The sequence below is a fragment of the Manis javanica genome, chromosome 3 (assembly GCF_040802235.1).
Source record: "Manis javanica isolate MJ-LG chromosome 3, MJ_LKY, whole genome shotgun sequence".
NCBI lineage: Eukaryota > Metazoa > Chordata > Mammalia > Pholidota > Manidae > Manis > Manis javanica.
In genome coordinates, this window is record NC_133158.1 from 73,806,235 (window position 1) to 73,825,198 (window position 18,964).

The following is an 18,964-nucleotide window of genomic DNA, read 5'->3' on the forward strand; positions in this document are numbered from 1 at the left end:
CTTTTCTTCACACAGCAGTGTCTGTGTTTCCCTAGTTTGCAGCCACTGCTTGGGAAGCCTGTCACCCATGCCCCACCCAGTGCTGCCCCTTCGGCAGTTTCCCTTGACCAACCTGGTCTGAGGTGCACAGCCCTGCTCCTTGCTGCCAGTCATTGTGCTTGCATCTGTCATACTAGACTGCAAAGAATGCTGCTGTGTTTGCATTTCCCAATAGCCTGGGAAGTTTTCTTGAGGTCAGGAACCATGTCATACTGATTTTTATCTCTCATAGCCTGGCACATTTCCTGGAAAATGTAGGTACTAATAAATGTTAACATATTGTATGAACAGTTGGATGGATAGGTGGATGAATGGATGATGTTTATTCTCTGCTTTATTATCTAAAAATTGGTTTTATTTATTTATTTTTTTAGTCATCAGTTCCCAGAGTTCTCCCTGGAATGCTTTTCTTGCCTCTTCTTTCTTTTCTGCCATCCCAAAATTTGTCAAGTCTTGTTCAGAAATTCCCTTCTGGGTTGTTCTGACTAATATACACCCTCCCGCATGCTAGCTTTGTGACTTTGGGCAGCCTACTTGCTTGCTCCGTGCATCAGGTTCTTCTTCATCTATAAAATGTGGATAATAATGACAATGATTCCTGCCATCTAGGGTTGTCATGAAGGTTAAAAGAGTTCAAATCTACCAATAAGGCCCATAACTGTCTGGCACATAGTATATGTTGTGGAATAATTAACCACTTTAAACTTTTAATCTTGCCCAACTTGACATGAATATATTATTCATTCTATAAATAATATAATAAATATTTAATTTTGTATGATGGAGTTTCCATACTACATAGAAATGCAGAAGCCAAAAAATAAAAATGAAAAGTTTTCTAAAATTGTGTGTATCCCTGTATAAAAGTAGGGTAAAATGTAAGAAACTGTCCCACTTACCATGGAAAAAAATGATCTATTTAAAGCTCACTTTAGTAACTCTGCCTTTGATTTCCTGGGGAAGTGGTATGGACCTTCTTTGGTTTCCTGTATTTTCCTTTCACTTTTAATAAGAAACAGAGGACAATCAATGGTTTTGTTACCTTTCCCGTGAGTGAGATATGTGTTTTTCTAGCATACAAAATAAACCAGTTTTCTCTCTAAAGAAAAGGTAACTTAGTCATATTTCATTAAAAGAGGGGGAGCGCAATAGGAATTAAGGACTTTTACAGGGAAACTGCAGTTGTAGAAAGAAGAGTGAAATAGAACTCAAGGAATGCTATTTAATATTCTATTCTATTATTTAGTCAATCCCTATTATTGCCTGCTTTAAAAATTGTGTCTTTAAAAATAAGGCAAATAAAATTACAGGTCTTTTTCAACTCAGGGTAACAAGATTCTAGATACAAAAAACAAATAAGATGCCAAATGACCATTTTCTGTCTTTAAGCAATATGTATCCCACTAGAAAAGCACCTAAGGAATGTCACAAATAATAAGTTAATTATTTCCTACAATAGTCAGAGGAAGGCTCAGGCTCAGTGGAGGAGCTAGAGTTTTGTATAAGTTACTCATATGTTAATAAAGAGTCTAGCAGTCTATTAGTGGAGAATGTTGTAATTGTAACTGAATTTTTATGGAGTCTGCTGTAGTTTCAAAGAAAGGTACAGGGTAACTTCAAGGTTACAGAAATGCCATTCATTTTTCACCTTTTCATTGTTTTTTCTTTTCTCTTTTCTCTTCACTTTGAACCCCTCAGTACGTGACATTTACCTCAGTGAAATCACCATGATTTAGATTTTGGTTCTTGTCCTTAAAACCTGATTTTATTAGAACCAAGACTATGTTTAGAGAATGGACCAATTTAACTGAACTCTCAAACTGATCTATAACCCAAAATAATGCTTCCTTTTTAAGAAACCTTTATGATTAATGCTGTTGTCGGGCATATGAGGATACTTGGGTCACTGTATATAAATTATATATGCAGTCATGTCATATCCAGAACATCCCTTGGTGAACATGGAATCCAAATAAGGGGTGGTGGATTGTGATGCACTGTAAGAATCCCCCTGCTTCAAGGACCAAAACCAAAGTACTTAAAGTTGTTATTACTTCTGTTGGACCGTGCTTTGAAAGTGCTATCCATTTCTGCCCTTTTGGATTTTCTTTTTCCATATGCAAAGTTACATTTTTAAATCCGCTGTTGTTTGGATCCCTGAGAGCAGTGGGGACCCACTGATGGGCTTTAAGTAGGAAAGAAGTCACCTTTGCATTTTAGGTGAGTCACTCTTACTGAAGTATGAATAATGAATTTGAGCAGTGGTTTCCAAACCCATTCAGTTATACTTTTTATTACTAACTTATTATTGAATGCTTTTTGGGCGTATCATAATATATATAAATACATATCTACTTGTATATAAATTATGTGTAACCTCATATACAATACAAATAAAGGATATATTACACATTTTTTAAATAACATAAACAAACAGGTAGAATTTCAGTATTCTCATCCTGAAAAAGGATCATCTTGTGTACCCCCTGGGTTCCATGACTGTCTTCCCCCCAGGCCTTCCCACACACTTTAGAAATTGATAAATTAGTAGAGAAATAGGTATGAGGCTTTTGTAGGAAACTAGATGGAGATTATAATAACATACTTAGAATAATCACTATATAAAATAAAAATTGATAAAATAATCAGTATACAAATAAATCATATATATATATGAACTACCTTAATTTGAGGATGATATGAGGATCACCTTCACCATACTTAATTATTAAGAATGTGAAGTAAAAGAGTCAAATGCGATACCTCTGTCCCTGATTTAAACAACTGGGTACCAATCACCGAGAGAAGAAAAACAGGAAGAAGACGAGACTTGACAGCCGGGTGAGTTCCGTTTGGCATGCACCTAGAGAAGTCCACGTGGAGTATCTGTTAGTAGTTCGAGTATACAATCCTGAGCCTGTGGAAAGAAGATAGAATAGGGATAATTTTAGAATTGACAGAACATTTATGAGAGTTGGCAGATTGACAGTCTGTGGAATGTTTTCCTTGGCCTCATGCTGTATGTAAATTTTTGAAAATTTGGTAACCTTTTAAAATTAATGATTTTACATGAGAATACTGAATTTCATTGAAAAATTGGAGTGATGGCAACACTGGATCTGAATTCTGACAGGACAAAAACTGGCTAGACCTTGGTGCCAGCTGCCCAGTTTAGATGTGCTCTCCCCTCCTCACTGCATTCCTTACCTGAACCTTGTTACTCATGTACATTATCTGCATGGTCCCCAGATATTTGAGCTCATAATCTCTGAAAGCTATGTGAAGCCATTGGACTAACTGATACAGACCATGGAGAATGTACAGGGAAATGAAGAGGACAGACTTTTAAAGAATTCTGATGAATGAAGTATGGCACAGAGGAAAGTGAAGGAAATGGAGGAGTCCCCAGAGTAAAACCCTGGCGAGTGTTGTATTATAGATGCTAAAGGAAGATAGGATTTAAAGAGAGAGATTAAGCAGATAATTGTACTGAAAGATCAAACTAGATGAAAACATAAAAGATTCATTAGATGTAGTAACAAGGTATTAATAACCTAATTTATTTCTTCTTCAAAAAATGTATTGTTAAGTCTCCTTTATAACCAAAGCTCTACTAGGCTCCACATGTTGTACTGAGTAGTTGTTTTTTTGGTGTGCACTGAGTACATATGTTGGGTTCTGGTGAGTGCTTATGAGGTTCACCCTGTTGGATTTTGCTGTGCACTGAGTTTCTGATCTTCTACCAAGACTGTTGATGAATTACAGCCGCCCACTAGCAGTCATTATTAATATTTAGATGTTTTTGTATATTATAGATGTGAATATTTTGTTGATATTATGTATGTGAATAGGTTCTCCCAAAGCATGGTTTTATTTTTTACTTTTTTAATCATTCCTTTTCTTGAACACAGGTTTTTAATTTATCCTTCATCCTTTGAGCACTTTAGGTCCAGTTTAAATTTTTGCCTGCTCCAAAGTAATGCAGATATTCTTGTATGTGTCTTCTAAAAAACTTTATTTTCTTTCATATTTAGGTCTAAGATTCATCTAAAATGTATTTTTATGTGGTATTAGGTAAGAGTCAAGATTCAGTTTCTTCTTTTTGTATATCCATTTGACTCAGCAGCATTTATAAAAAATATTATATATTCTCCACTGCTGTTTATATATAATTGGTATTACTTATTTAGTGTCCAGATATGGTTGCAGTTGTTTCTAAAATGTATGTTTTGCTCCATCTGTCTATCCTTGTGCCAATACCATACTTTCTTAATTAATGTAATGAACACAAGTTTGCCAGTGTTGTTCTTACTGAAGATTAGCTTGATTATTCTTGGCTTGATTACTTTTGATTGGGGGTTGTATTACATCTACGTATCAATTTGTGGAAAACTGACATTTTATAATATTGAGTCTGCCAATCTATTAAAGTGTTATATTCATTTGTGTCTTTATTTCTCTGTGTGTTTGTGTTTTATGTTGTGGCTTTGCTTATCTTTTGTTACCTTTATTCTTATTTTTTTATATTTTCAAATGCTTTGTAAAATAAAGTATTTTTCAGTTTTACTTTACAGTTATGTACTGCTTATATGTAGAAATATAACTGATTTTTGTATAGTGGTCTTATATTCAGCAACCATGTTGAATTCTCTTAACTGCTGCTCATAGTTTAATCTGTAAATTCTTTTGTATTTCCTACGTATGACACCATGTCATAGACAAATACTATTATAATTTTGTTTTTAATTGACTCTGATTGCATAACACATTTTAAGATAATTTTAGTATATCTTTTATTCCATTAAGCCATTAAGACAGAAGCCCTTAGAAATATAGAAAAACTGTAATCACTTATGATCATATACTGATACAGTTATTATCAATTAAAATTTGTGTTGATCTCTCCAGACATTCTAGATAGTTTTTAGCATTGAATCATAAAGAACATACAATTTTTAAAATGCTATTCCCATTTAATACTTTCCCATGAGAATAAATATTTTTCTGCACAGTCATTAACTGTAATATACTACTCTAATATATGGATCTGGTATGTCTTATTACTGTTGAACATTTGTTTTTAATATTTTGCTATATTGAACAGATTTATGGGTGAGTCTTTGCACTTCTCTTTGATGTAATTTTCTTAGGTGGCATCCTTACATGTAGGCTTTCTGGGTCAAAATATGTAGGCTTTTGAAATGTGCTGCCAAACTGCCTTCTAGAAATGCTATGTAAATTCTCATTCACACCAAAAGTATATACTAAAGTTCCTGGTTCCAAATACCCTAGTCTTTGTTGAGATTCACACTTTTATTATATGTATTTTTTTAATATGAGTTAAAAATAAACTATATAGCCTTTTATGAATTGTGGTTTCATGAAAATCTTTTGCCTCTTTTTTTATTGGCAACCATCTATAACGTTTTGTCTTCCATTCCCCTTACTTAATACAATCTTCCACTTTTACAGAGGGGACAAGCCTGGAAGACTGAGTGATTTGTCAGTCATTGACCTGCTGACACCTTTTCAGCTTCATTCCCCTATATCATTTTAATCCTGTTTTCTCTGAAAGAGCATCCTATTTTTAAGACCTTAATAAGGACAATTGCTCTTTTTTTTTTTTTGTAAGCAAACCTGGAGACAAAATTATAGTATAGCCTTATATTTATCACGTTCTTATCTCTCCTGACATTACACAAACAGACTATCACTCTTCTTAAGTCATCAAGAGATTTCTGTGTAATAAGCTAGTGATAACACAATAAAATTCCTAGGCTCCTCCTCCTTGAAGCACTTCCCTTGCCTTCCTTAGACACAATTTAACTACACAAATTTTACTTGCCTACTTTGTATTGAGCAGAGTTGAGTAAGATACAACTCCTGTTCTTAAGGTACTGCATCCCTTGAGGTTCCCATGGTGCATGCATTTTTTTCTGTGATAATTTTAGGACATGATGCAACATAATTTATTTATGTCTTTACACTTTCTAGATTGTGACTTAATTTATATTTCTGTTCTGAACCTAGTACAATGCCTGGAACATACATGGTTTTTCTTGGGAAAATAACTTAACCTCTTTAAGCCTTAGTTTCTCCATTATATTATGAAGGTGAACACATTATCTGCCTCACAGTGTTACTGTGAAAAAAGATTAAGTCCTTAACTTGGTGATTTGCAGACAGTAAGCCATCAATGGCAGCTTTTTTTCCTATTGGAAATATAAAGATCCTGAAATCATATAATTATTATTACAGGTGCCTAACCATTAGTCTTTATTCCATTCTAGGTACATTTATGGTTACTTGTGCTTTTCAGTGGATTTTAAAGTTAATTCAACTTATAACTAAAGTGAGTTGTGATTGTAAGTGACAAAAAGACAGGTTGAAATATTTTTGGATATGTAAGAGCTTGAGATTAGTTGCCCCTTTAATGCCCTTTTCTTTTTCATCTTCTTTCTTTTCCCAAGGTCTCTGACAGCACTCTGAAGTTTCTGCATATTTGTAAAACAATCTGACATTAACATTTTCTCTCACTTGTTTGCTTTCTAGTGGAAGAAGTAATAGAAACCACCATTCTGTTTTGTTGCTACAATTTAATTAAAGGTGTGAAAAGTCATCCTCTCCTTTTTCCCCTTACCCCCACATACCTCAAAAAAGAATGTAATAGCAACTCCAAATCCTCTTTGGAAAGGTTAGCGCCTTAATGCAGTAGTTTTGTAAGTTTTTTTGTTTGTTTTTTATGAAGTCATTGCCTTTTATTTCTGTTCTTCACTCATGAAACCTCCTCCTCCCCATGATTCTCTCATCTTCTCCCCATGGTGGGCATTTGGCTCAGCTGATCAAAGGAAGGTATCAATGTACAAATTTTGTATATAATAAGTTAACCAAATGGTGCCCTTTCTTCTTAATCCTTGTTGCTACCTTTAATTAAGGGTTCCAGTCACTGCTTGTTTTGACCTTAGGTTTATCACAAGTGAACTGTGAAAAAGTCTTATTTGTATAAGTACTATGGAAATGTAGTTTGGCCTTTTGTAAATTGTTGTTCCAAAGTGGCATATTACACTGCAATTTTAGAAGTTTGTAGAGTTTTGAATAATTTGCTCTAATTCATAAAAAGCATTATTTTTATAATTAAATCATTATTAGGTATTCAAAGGAGTTATGATCTGCATGTACCTTAATAAATATTGGTAAAAGGATAATTTTTATGGTAATAGATAATGATTTCTGCTTGGCCAATTTATTTACTTTTTATGCTTTACACATAAGACAAATTTTTTTAACATTTCCATACAAAAGATAAAACATACCTTTCTTAAACAAGTAGTTTTTTGTTTAAATTTTCTTACTTAAATATTATGGTTTGTAATATTTCTGTGAGTAGAATATTTGAGACTTTAATTTGAAAAAGAAAATGTGTTTTTTAAGCACTGCTTCCTCAGTCACTGTAATGAAGCTGGATATAATTGCATATTTACACTTCACCATAAATCAGTAGCCTTCTAGCATCATCAGAAGTTTTCCCTGTTCTTTTAAAAATGCAGCATTTTGTTAACCTTAATCAGACCTGACGTGTGTTTCTTCTAAATGGCGTCTGATGTGGTGGTTCCCTTCAGTTCTCTGTGGTTTCCTGTTTTTTTCATACATAGAAGCTTTTTGATGTACTCAGCCTCATAGTTTTGCTCTTTTAGTGGTATATCAAACCTAAACTTTCCTATAAATACAGCATAGTATTGTAAGCCTGTCTCACCATTAATTTATTAATCTTATTCTCCTTTTCTGAAGTTCCTCCAGCACTTCCTTAAACATTCTGCCTCTATATTCTTTGGCATTACAAATCTTACTTCTGCCTTATAAGTGTGTTCTTCAAGAGATGGTATCTTGTATTTCCATAATTATATTCCTCCACAGTGACTTGCTTTAAAGTTAATAGATACAATAGATCAGTGACTTTCAAAGTGTTGTCCCCAGACCAGCTGCATCAGCATCACTGGGAACTTGTTAGACCTCCTAAGTTCTCAGGCCCACCCCAGTCACACTGAAGTAACAGGTGTAGGTGACCAGCACATTCTGTATTACCAACTCCTTCAGTGATTCTGGTGCATGCTAAAGGTTGACAACTACTGCAACAGATAATTAATGAATATGAAAGTTGCCCATTTATGGTGATGCTTCACTGGGAGAATGGTATAGTAAGGGGCCAATTTAGTCCATTCTGCCTGAGCCTTTTATTTCTTAAGTGATATGGTAAAGAAAAATCTGAGATTTAAATAGTTGCAGTCTTATAAGAAGTTGTGTATAGCTCTTAATGCTGTCCTAAGTGAAAACTACAGCTTAGAATTTTAAAATGTGCATGATTTCTTTCTTACATCTATTCAGGAATAGGCATTAAACATTCCAACGGAAAGAAAACTAAGGAATAAATAATGACTATACTTATTTCATGGGGAGGAGGTGGGTGATTGTCAAAAATTGGTCAGGTAGAGGACAGGTTGGGAGACTTTTCTCTGCATGTCATTTTATGTTCTTCTGTATTTTTGAACTATGTAAATGCATTACCTAATGAAAATTTTGATTTAGTAATAAATTAGTAAGTGTTGCATAAATAAATACATGTCTGTATGCGAGCCAGTGTGGTTGGTTAAAAATATTAAAATTTCCCTTTGCATTAATATGAAATGTTAGATAACATGTGGTTTTCATCTCTGCAGAACACATGTGGGTAGTGGCCAAAATGTCTTGATGACTTTCCACCTGAGCTTTCTTGAAATGGTGGTTATTAATTATTCTTTGTGCCATGAACAAAGAATTCTTAGTATTGTATGAACCCATAATCTTGTAATTATTTTAAGAAAATAGAAGGGGAGAATTTAACTTGATTCAAAGTTAAATAATCTTTTAATACACAAATGAAGAGGTCACAGAACTTTGAGTTAACACCTCTTTCAGATGTATTTTTAGAAATATCTTCAAAGCCAAGGACCATTTGAGAGAAAAATTGATTTAGATTTTTGTCACATTTTAGCAAGTGGAAAATAATCCAGTTAGCAAAGCCCATCATTACATGTGTTCTGAATTACGAACAATATTCTCAACTATTTTTCTTTTAGTACAAATGCAATTATATTAATGTCATGATTGAATTGTGCTGTTTCAATGGAAGGTATGTCTTAAATGATACTTGATTCAATTACTCCCTTTTTTCCTTGCACAGAACTATTGTACCATGGAAAGTATTCAGGCAGTGCCTTCATGAGGTCCATCAGATTAGCTCTGGCCTGGAAGCAATGGCTCTGAAATCAACAATTGATTTAACTTGTAATGATTACATTTCAGTTTTTGAATTTGATATTTTTACCAGGCTATTTCAGGTAAGCTTTCTATTTGTTTGGTCCTTCCCTCTCTCATGCCCTCCCTCCCTCATGTGCATGTGGTGCCCACATGTGCAATTGTATGCATACCTGTGTGTGTCTCACATACACGTGCACTCAACACACACAGACATATGGGAAGTAGTCTCATTTTGGTAGTCAGAATTTTAAAGCAAGTCACTGGTATACATTTTTTAGTCACTGTTGGAAGTTGAGAGTTTAAGTTTGGCATATCTGGTACTGTGAACCCACAGTTGCTTCTTAGCTATGAGAAGATTCATGCAAAGGAGCTTTGTTTTAAATTCCCTAATTAGTTTCTCACTTTGTACTTTGAGCCCAGTAACTGATGGAAATATAACTTTTACAGATGGGCAGTTGCTGGGGTTGTATCCCGACATCTCCCCTTTGCCTCCCACCTTCATTAGGTGAGAAGAAAAATAGTAAACCTGGACATAAATAACAAATTTATCATGTCACATATGGGAGATTGCTGTGGTGTGTGTGCTGTTTTACAAGTTACTTTGCTCATTCAATCATGTTATAAATGTTTTCCTATGCCAGTAAATAAGTAAATACTTTATCAATATATAACTGTCATTTTTAAGTTACCACCTAATATTCCATCAAAATAGTATGTTACTAATTTAACAAATCTCTTTTGGAAAATTTAGATTTTTGTTTCTGTTTTTTCTCTCATAAATATTACTTTGAGACTCTCTTGTCCTGTTTACTCTTTGTGTTTAATTTCTTTCTAATTGTCTTCTGAATGGCCATTCAGAAGCAGGTATCGTTATATGATGAAAGCTGGATGCTGTCATTTGTTCTTTTGTACATCTTGACGGAATTACTCCAAAGCAGAAAATTTGAAATTTGTGTTTTGAATTTGGCTTTGCCACTAATTTGTATATCATCTGTAGGACTCAGTTCAAGTAGTCACAAAATGAAAGAGTTCCACTTGAAATCTTTATGATTCTAGTAAAACAAATTATATAGTAATTGAGGTGAATTGATCAAAAACCAAGCTTGTTTATTTATTTATTTATTTTTTATTTATTTTTTTATTATTTTAATCGACAGTAAGATTTATTCAGTTTGAAACATGTGTTCAACAAAAGCTAGTGTGTAATAATGGTTTTCAGGTTTCCTGTGTTACAGAAATTTTGCTTTCCTGATTTAAGACTCTGCCTGGCACTAGGGTTGGGTGACTGATTTATGCAAGAAGATAAGGTTGTATGGGAGTAACTTTTAATTTAGGAAAGAACCTGTTAACAGAAAGCAAATTGACTCTTGTCAACAATACCTATAGAATACATTTTACTTTATCACAACTTTAAAATCATAATTCTACCTCGGCGTACCAGGTGGGAAGTTAGCATAAGTGCCTGCAGAGAGAGTGCTTTTGCTTAGTTTCAATTTACAGCAGTTTCATGGTTATTCCCTTTGTATATATAGGTCATCAAGTAATTTTTTTCAGTGATTTTAAGATACATTTTAGGAAAAGGTTGTGTTACCTGAGACTGATGATTTTATAATGGAACCTCTCCTTTCTTTAAAGATTTCTGATAATTTACAAATGCTTTATTTAACATGATATAAAGACATTTTAAGTAGTAAGAGCTTTGCTTCTTCCCCTCGTGAGGTAAGAGAACAAAGGTTACTATCAGACATTTAAGCTAACTGTTCACTCTAGGAAGAGTGTGTGTTTTTGTGGAGAGAATGGATGACTTTTTAGTGTGAATGCTAAATGTTAAAAAGCCTCAGAGTTATATATTAAAGGTATGAAGGCAACTTAATGTTGGTTAAACATGTACTCAATCTGCTATTTTATATGTGTACATATTTTCTTACCAGCTGTTTGACTTTTAAAACAACCCAACTAATCTTAATACTCTATGTGTATCTTACTTAATGCTCTTTAGGATGGGAGAGGAAATGAACCTTTTAAGTAGCGCTATTGTGAAAGTTTTAGATAACAAAACCAACACCTTACCTGTGGATCAAAGAATGTCTAGTCTTTTTAAAACACGTAACTACAGAATTAGCTAAAGAATTCTCCTTAGCCCATATATACTCCTGAAGTTCTTCACCCTTTTGGTTTCATTACTCAAATGCTTTGATGAATCCTACATGTGCCTTAATATATGGTAAAATTGGTTCTCTGCATAGAAAGATGAATTAACTTTCACTAATCTTTTATTTTTATACAACTTTAACAATTGAGTAATAGTTTTTTAAAGTTATAATTATATATTCTACATGAAAAATATGTCTGTGAGCACTGTAACTGCAGGAACATATAAGTTGCAGCCATGATACTGATAGTTAATTAGCAGTCAATTCTTCTAAATTGTTGGGAGTGGAGCATTTAGCAGAGTGGGTTCTGAAAGTGGGCAAGGGGCACTCACAGGACTGGGGTTTGATGTAGAGAACTAGCATAAGGGTTTGAAGAGGGAGTCGGCAGGGGCCAGGAGATGCAGTGGAGAATTGCCTAAGGCATGGAAGAAGGAAGGAAGGAAGCTGGCTCCTAGTTACCCTTTCTTCCTCTCCTCCCTCATCCTGATATCCTGGCAGAACTTGAACAAATGTCAGGGAGTATTTGAAATGATCTTGTGATGGCTCCTTTCCTCATTTCTTCTTACTTCTGTCTTTAACCCTATCTTCCTCCTTTTCTGGTAGTTCAGAGGTGCTGGGACTGGCAGGTGCTCAAGTCCTGGAATGGAAATAAAGGGATTTTTCTTCTCTTCCTTCTCCCTGAGGCTACCGGTCCCCTTCCTCTTCCTCCACTTTCCCCATTTCTAGAGAAGACTGGGTTGTTGAGAAACGGAGCAGTAAACTAGGGGTGGCAGCATAGTGAATGATTTGGCAGAATGAGCTAGTGACTGTGGAATATAAGCATCAGTGGAACAGGGAGCAAAAGAAAAGGGGGAAAGTCACCTGCTGTAGCAAGGACTAAGAGAATCTGTGCAGTCCCTCTGAGGCCCCTCTTCAGCATAAGTTGGAAGTCACTAAAGGGCTATGCTTGAAAAAAGTAGCATTTGGGGGAGAATGAAGGGATGAGCTTCCTTAATTCACTTAATTAATTTCTGTGGTCATTTAAGAATCTCCAAATAATTTTGTGTTGTTGTGTGTGAATACATTTCCTTTAATCTAAAGACAAATTGCAAAATAATTCTTATTCTCCGAAGTACTTTATTTTGCCCTCTGTAAGCCATTAACTGGCAAAAATACTTAAAAAAGAAACCTAACGACATAAACTGCCATGTGTTTCTGCCTGTGGGTTGCATTCACAAGGAAAACAGTACACAGACTCTTTCTATTACATAAATATTTTTGCAATTAGAAGCTGGCCCTCTGGATAATGTACTAAGGAACGATTGCTAAATACTGCAGCAGTTGGCTCAAAACCCCAATTTCATATTTTTTTCACTTGTATTTTGATACATGCATTGGCTCCGTAAAGTTCAGCTTCTTTTTTTTAAATAGCTCTTCCATTAATTGGTGTTGACTTCAATGGAGGTGACCCAAATATCTTATATTCTTTCCGTCCTAGTCCTTTGTAGATGGGGAAGAACAAAACAAAACAAAACCCAATGCCTGTAATAGTTATTTCTCAATTTTTTAAACATAAGCTGATATTCTGCCAAGTACTGTTTATGCAATTTTTAGTCATGACTTAAGAAAATTGAAAACATATTCCTATTTTCAAATATGTAGACAGAGCCTCTCATAATAGTGTTCTCTAGAGTTCCTTTTTGCCCAATTAGTTATTTTAGTGTGATGGGGAAATACCCTGAAGATTTTTCATGTGTCAGAAAAGGTTTAAAAACTTTGTTACCAAATTGTTCTTTCCCTTGGTATCCTCAGCTCAAGGGGTGTAATCCTAGAAGAATTCCTCCTTGTACATTTGAAACTTGCTTAACAATAATGAGGAGCAAGTCTCAAAAAAAAAAAAACCTGAAAAACAAAAGCAGGAACCTTCTACCAATAATCATAACAAGGATGACTATTTAAACAACTTCCACTTGGAAATATAAAATACCTTTTTTTAATGTGGAAGATCTGAGTTTATAGTCTGGCACATCAGATAGAGGGTACTGCTAATTCCTTGGAATAAATGTATCTTTTGCCTTAAAAATATGGCAGAGGTGATTGATTTGCACCCTGAAGCAAAAGTGTCGGTCACTGACTGCCTTTTTTTTCTCTTGCCACGGCAGCTGGAGGGACAAATGACCACATTAAAGAATGACACAAATTATGTTAGCATGAAAGATTTTTACATAACTCACTTCTAAGCCATAAACCTGTTCTAATTTTACAATAGTGCAAGGATTAAAAAAATGTGAACACAGTAGTGTGATAATGGAAAGGACCCTAGGCTGGGAGTCAAGACCTTTTAGAAAAGTCAGTAACTAGAGGAGCTGTTCAACAATGACTTCTGCCTGATCAGTGTGTTGTGAAACTGTGTAGCAGTGCTGGTGTCCCTTGGTGAGCAAGACAGGCATGTTCTTACTCTTATGTAGCTATGGTTAATGTATAACCTTTGCCAAATCATTTAAATTCTGTGATATGGTTTCTTCTATAAAATCAGATGCCTACAGGTACACTAGTGACACACAAGGAGGTAAGGACAAGAGCAAATCATTTTAATAGGGTGGTCTGAGAAGTCCTCATTGAAGAAGTGAGAGGAATCACAGCTGTTTTAGAGAAAGAATTCTGGTAGGGGAATTGGAAACGTAAAGGCTCTGCGATGAGAGAGTACCTCTATTTTCAAGCCCAACAGCAAAGAGGCCAGGATGCCTGGAGAGGAGACAGAAAGTGGGAGAGTCACAGCAGAGGGGGACAGAAAGGGAACTGGGGATCAACTATGTACAGTCCTTCTAGGCTATTCATAAAGACTTTGACTTTTGAGTAGATGAGTGATGTGGTTTGTTTCAGAATGATCACAAGTGATGTACTTAGAATAGAATTTGTAGAGATGATGTGGTTTTCCTTTTTGCTCTCTATATTCTATTCCTAAGAAATCTGTTCTCTGCCTAATCACATTTCTCCAAAAAGAGGAGAAGCTATTGCATATTTGCTGTTAGATAATAAAGGTTGACCTAAGCTACCTAAGCTCATAATCACTTAAAAAATACCCAGGAGAATTTTAGTTAAGTATATCAAATGATAAATTGTCATGTGATTGATAGCTGATATTCTCTAGATGATATCTTTTCATTTATTTATATTTTTTAGCCTTGGGGCTCTATTTTACGGAATTGGAATTTCTTAGCTGTAACACATCCAGGTTACATGGCATTTCTCACATATGATGAAGTTAAAGCACGACTACAGAAATACAGCACCAAACCTGGAAGGTAAGACTTCTAAGCAATAATATTTTGTCATATATCTAAAGATATATATATACATATACACACACACACACACACACACACACACGCGCACACATATACATTAAGTCCTCTAGTGCATTCCTAAGTAAATCAGTAACACCCATGGGTATGAAGAGGAAAATGCTAATAGGCCAAATGGTGCTTCTTAATTGAACCTTTAAATTGATTCATTGTATTTGTTCTGAAACTTAGTGTTCATAAAGTGACAGAGGATATGGTACTATGCGGTTTGGTGAATTTAGAGATTCATTATGTCTGAGAGTTCCAATTTTCAAACTGTAGTAGACTATCAATCAGCATGACTGTTTCTATGACACTGATGATGGTACTCAAAACTGTATGTGTACATTTGAACACTTGAATATTATGCTAAAGACAAATTAGTTTCATATTCATTATTTTAGGGTATTTTTCAAGATACTCATTTCATTCTATGATAAATGTATAATTATTATAAACATGTAAGTATATCCAAGTATACACATACAAACATGATAAATGCATAGAAGTACATAAACATATATAATCCCATTGTTGCAAGCCAGATCAATTTCACATCTTGAGAACTTCTTCCATAATACATCTTGCTTTGTTATAGCTTCAGAATTTATTTTCCAGAGAGTGAAATTGCATGAGACTCACAGAAGTTGGCTGTTTGTTTATTCCCTCTGGCCTTGGCCATGAAATTGCACTTTATTAATGGCAAATCTCTTTCCTGGTTCATGAGTTTTCCCCAGTTCATATCTAAGTACATAGTGGCCATTTGTGCTGTGGCAAGCAGCGTGCAGGGTATGGCAGTAATGACAGTGGAGATGTGTCTGCACACACTTATATTTTAGTAGGAGATGTCACTCCAATGTCCAAGAGTACAGTGTTCATCATATAGAGGTCATTTCATTTTAGGAATAAATTTGGTTGTTTTTTTAAATCTACCTTTTTCTTCTAATACCATTTTTATTTCATTTTTGGTGCAAATGGTGTTCATACTTTAATAAAGTCTTTTCAAGTACAAGCTGATATTGTTGATTCCTTTGTCATAATGACATTTCTATCTTTTTTATTTTTAAGAGTTTATATAAGAAGAAGGTCATGGGCACAGAAAACAGTTTGTCTCCTGCTGAAGTCTCTGTTTAGATTAAGGAGAGTTGATTCTTGTGACCATGCAAGCAGGTCAGATGTTTTGCGTATTGACAGTGGCTTAGAGGAGTCATTTTTTTTCATTCAGGGATCTCTATTAGATAGACTTTTCTATAGCTTTTACTCTCTTGATTGGCATAAAATTATCTTCTTGTTCCTGGAATATAATAATTTGAAAGATGTGATGTGGTTGGAATTATGCAGTGATACAAATTTAATAAGGAAGTTATTTGGGAAACTGTCTTTTCCAATTCTGTAACTATAATAAACTGAGTCTTTTTTGTGTTCTCATATTCAAGATCATTGGAGATAATTAATGACATTGTTGGGAGCAAAGCCAAGCCTTACAATTGGAAAGGATAGGGACCTCTGAAAGATACTCTGTCTTTCCTTCCCAGCTTGCTCTGTAACAATTTATTCTGCTGAGTTTTAGGTAAAAATGAAGTGATTGGTCTATGGTAAATTCTTATATGTAAAGTGTGATGTGGTATTTAAAATATGTTTAGGAAAACCAAGTGAACAAATCAAATGATTTTGATTTGCTTTGTGGAGTGTCTGTGTTTAACTAGTCCTTTCTCTTGGGAAGTGTTTCCTCTCTTTGGCCTCATGTAAGAAAAGAGCTGAGCCTATTTCAAGGACGTTTGAGTTCCTCAGGTTCTGCTTTATTTGGAATCCAACTGACAGTCATAGTCCATGAGGAAGTATTTTGTCTGATTCTAATTAAGGATGCCAGTAACTGACAGAGTAATATTCTATTTTAAGGCTTTCTAGGAGAATATGTTTTAAATTTTAGACTTTCTTGACAAGTTCTTTCCAAAGGTTCTATAACCAATATGTTATTTAAAAATAACAACTTTTCCTTTCTTTAAAAAAACCAGTTTTCTTCCAAGATGAAGCCACACACAGTACTAAATATGCAAGTTAATTAAATCTAATGACTGCTAATTTCTCTTGTAAAGTAATTTTTACTTGGTTCATCAATAAATAATGTATATTAAGAAATACTTATTTCTGCCACATACAGATAGCAATCAGGGTATTCAAATATAACCAACAGATTTAAGTTGATCTGCTGAAGGGATTATAAATTCCAGATATGGATGTCTTGATGGCAAAATTGAATGCAATACACTTTAATAAAGAAGAATGATCAAAAAATGAAATAAGTAGATACACAGATAACTAAACTAATAAATAAATAACAATGAATTTTAAAATCAAGTCAGTATCTCCTGTCATTGTCATTAATTTGATTTATATTTTAAACTATTTTAACTTCCTGTTACAAGACATTGAACTTAACAGGGTTAGCTGGCAGCCATGAAGTTATCTAGTTTGCCTTCTCAGTAACATAGTTCAGTTATTTTATTTAAATATGAATGGCTAGAATGCTTGAAAGAACAAGTATTATTTTTAAAACGACTTATTAGCAATAAAAATGCATAATTTTTATATTACAAAATACTATATTGAATTCCACAGTAGAAACTAGCTCAATTTCTGTCTGAGGTGGATAAATTAAATTTTTGCTCCTTTAATTTACTTTCTACTTTCCAAAAATGATTTATGTCATTGTTGTGACATACCACCAACACTTTCAGAGAAAACCCTCCCTTGGTGGTGGTGACAGTAAACTATGATAGTTTATAACAGTTACTTTCTCTCATGACTGGAGATGCTTAAATTAACTTGCTGTCAGTGCCTCCTCTTTTTTTCTTTTATTTTTTTATTGAGGTATCATTGATATACAATCTTATGAAGGTTTCACATGATCAACATTGTGGTTACTACATTTACCCATATGATCAAGCCACACCCCCCACCCCATCGCAGTCTCTGTCCATCAGCGTGGTGATATGCTGTAGAGTCGCTGCTTGTCTTCCCCGTGCTGTAGTGCCTTGCCAGTGCCTCTTTTACAGATCAATACATGGGAAAGGACAGTGATGTTAAAATAAGTTAGAAGACAGAAATTTGTATCAGAAATTCTAAATGATTCTATTTATTCTTTTACTTTTAAAAAATCTGACAAATTGTTTAGTAGGTCACTTACAGTTTGAATGTAATAAAACATACTTTTCTCCTGTTTTCCAGCTACATTTTCCGGTTAAGCTGCACTAGATTGGGACAGTGGGCCATTGGCTATGTGACAGGGGATGGCAATATCTTACAGACCATCCCACATAATAAGCCCTTATTTCAAGCCCTGATTGACGGGAGCAGGGAAGGATTGTGAGTATGAGAAATGGGAGTCAGAGTCCTTATTAGTCACAGATTTAAAAGAGAGAGAGAGAGATTGCTTCATGATGGAGAGAATGGATAGTGAGGCTGATGACTTGGCTGTTAATTTTTTATTTCAGAACAAATGGATGCTCTGGATGTTTTATTCTTCTCTTAAAATAAGAGGCTAAGGTAACCCAATTATTTGTATTCAACTAATTATTATAGCAAATAAATCCCAACATCAAATTGCAACATGAGTTTGTATCTTTCATAGGAAAAGAAGTTAGGTCTTAAAAGCAGTTTAAAAACAGATGTAAAAGTGTGTATGTATTAAGAGATAATTCTTTAAAATAATTGACTTCTGTTGCTTCAGAGGCCCCTCAAATTGCTAGTTTTCCTTTTCATTTTGACAAGTAGTGCCAGATTATCTTTTCCTTCTTCTTATCCTTTTCTCAGCCCTTCCCTTTGTTTTCTCTTCATGCCTTCCTTCTTTTATTCACATTAATAATAAATCCATATTCTAGAATTACATGTTAATAGTCAAATGTAGTATATCTTAAACTCTTTTTTTACATTTAAACATTAGTTCTCTTTTGGTTTTTTTTAGATTAACAATGCCTTTTTTTCTCCACACTCAGAGTTTAAACAATGTGACAGATCCCTTCTTAGTAAATATAATCTCTCATTCATTTTAGTCAGTGCCATTCCCTTCATACTTGTATTTTCCGTGCCACTTCATCCTGCTTTCTTACCCCTTGCCTTAATGAGTAACTTAGAGACATATGTGCTTCACCTAGT

General features: G+C 34.3%; 1 protein-coding gene across 8 annotated transcripts in view; it reads left to right on the forward strand.

Annotated features, from left to right (window-relative positions):
- CBLB (Cbl proto-oncogene B) overlaps window positions 1-18,964 on the forward strand; it is a 207,779-nt gene that overhangs the window by 97,055 nt on the left and 91,760 nt on the right. For 7 of the 8 annotated variants that reach the window (XM_036998645.2, XM_036998649.2, XM_073231708.1 and 4 more), the window contains 3 exons: window positions 9,257-9,413; window positions 14,649-14,770; window positions 18,038-18,175. In XM_036998645.2, coding sequence (XP_036854540.2) covers window positions 9,257-9,413; window positions 14,649-14,770; window positions 18,038-18,175 — 417 coding nt within the window. The other variant, XM_073231709.1, reaches the window with a different exon arrangement.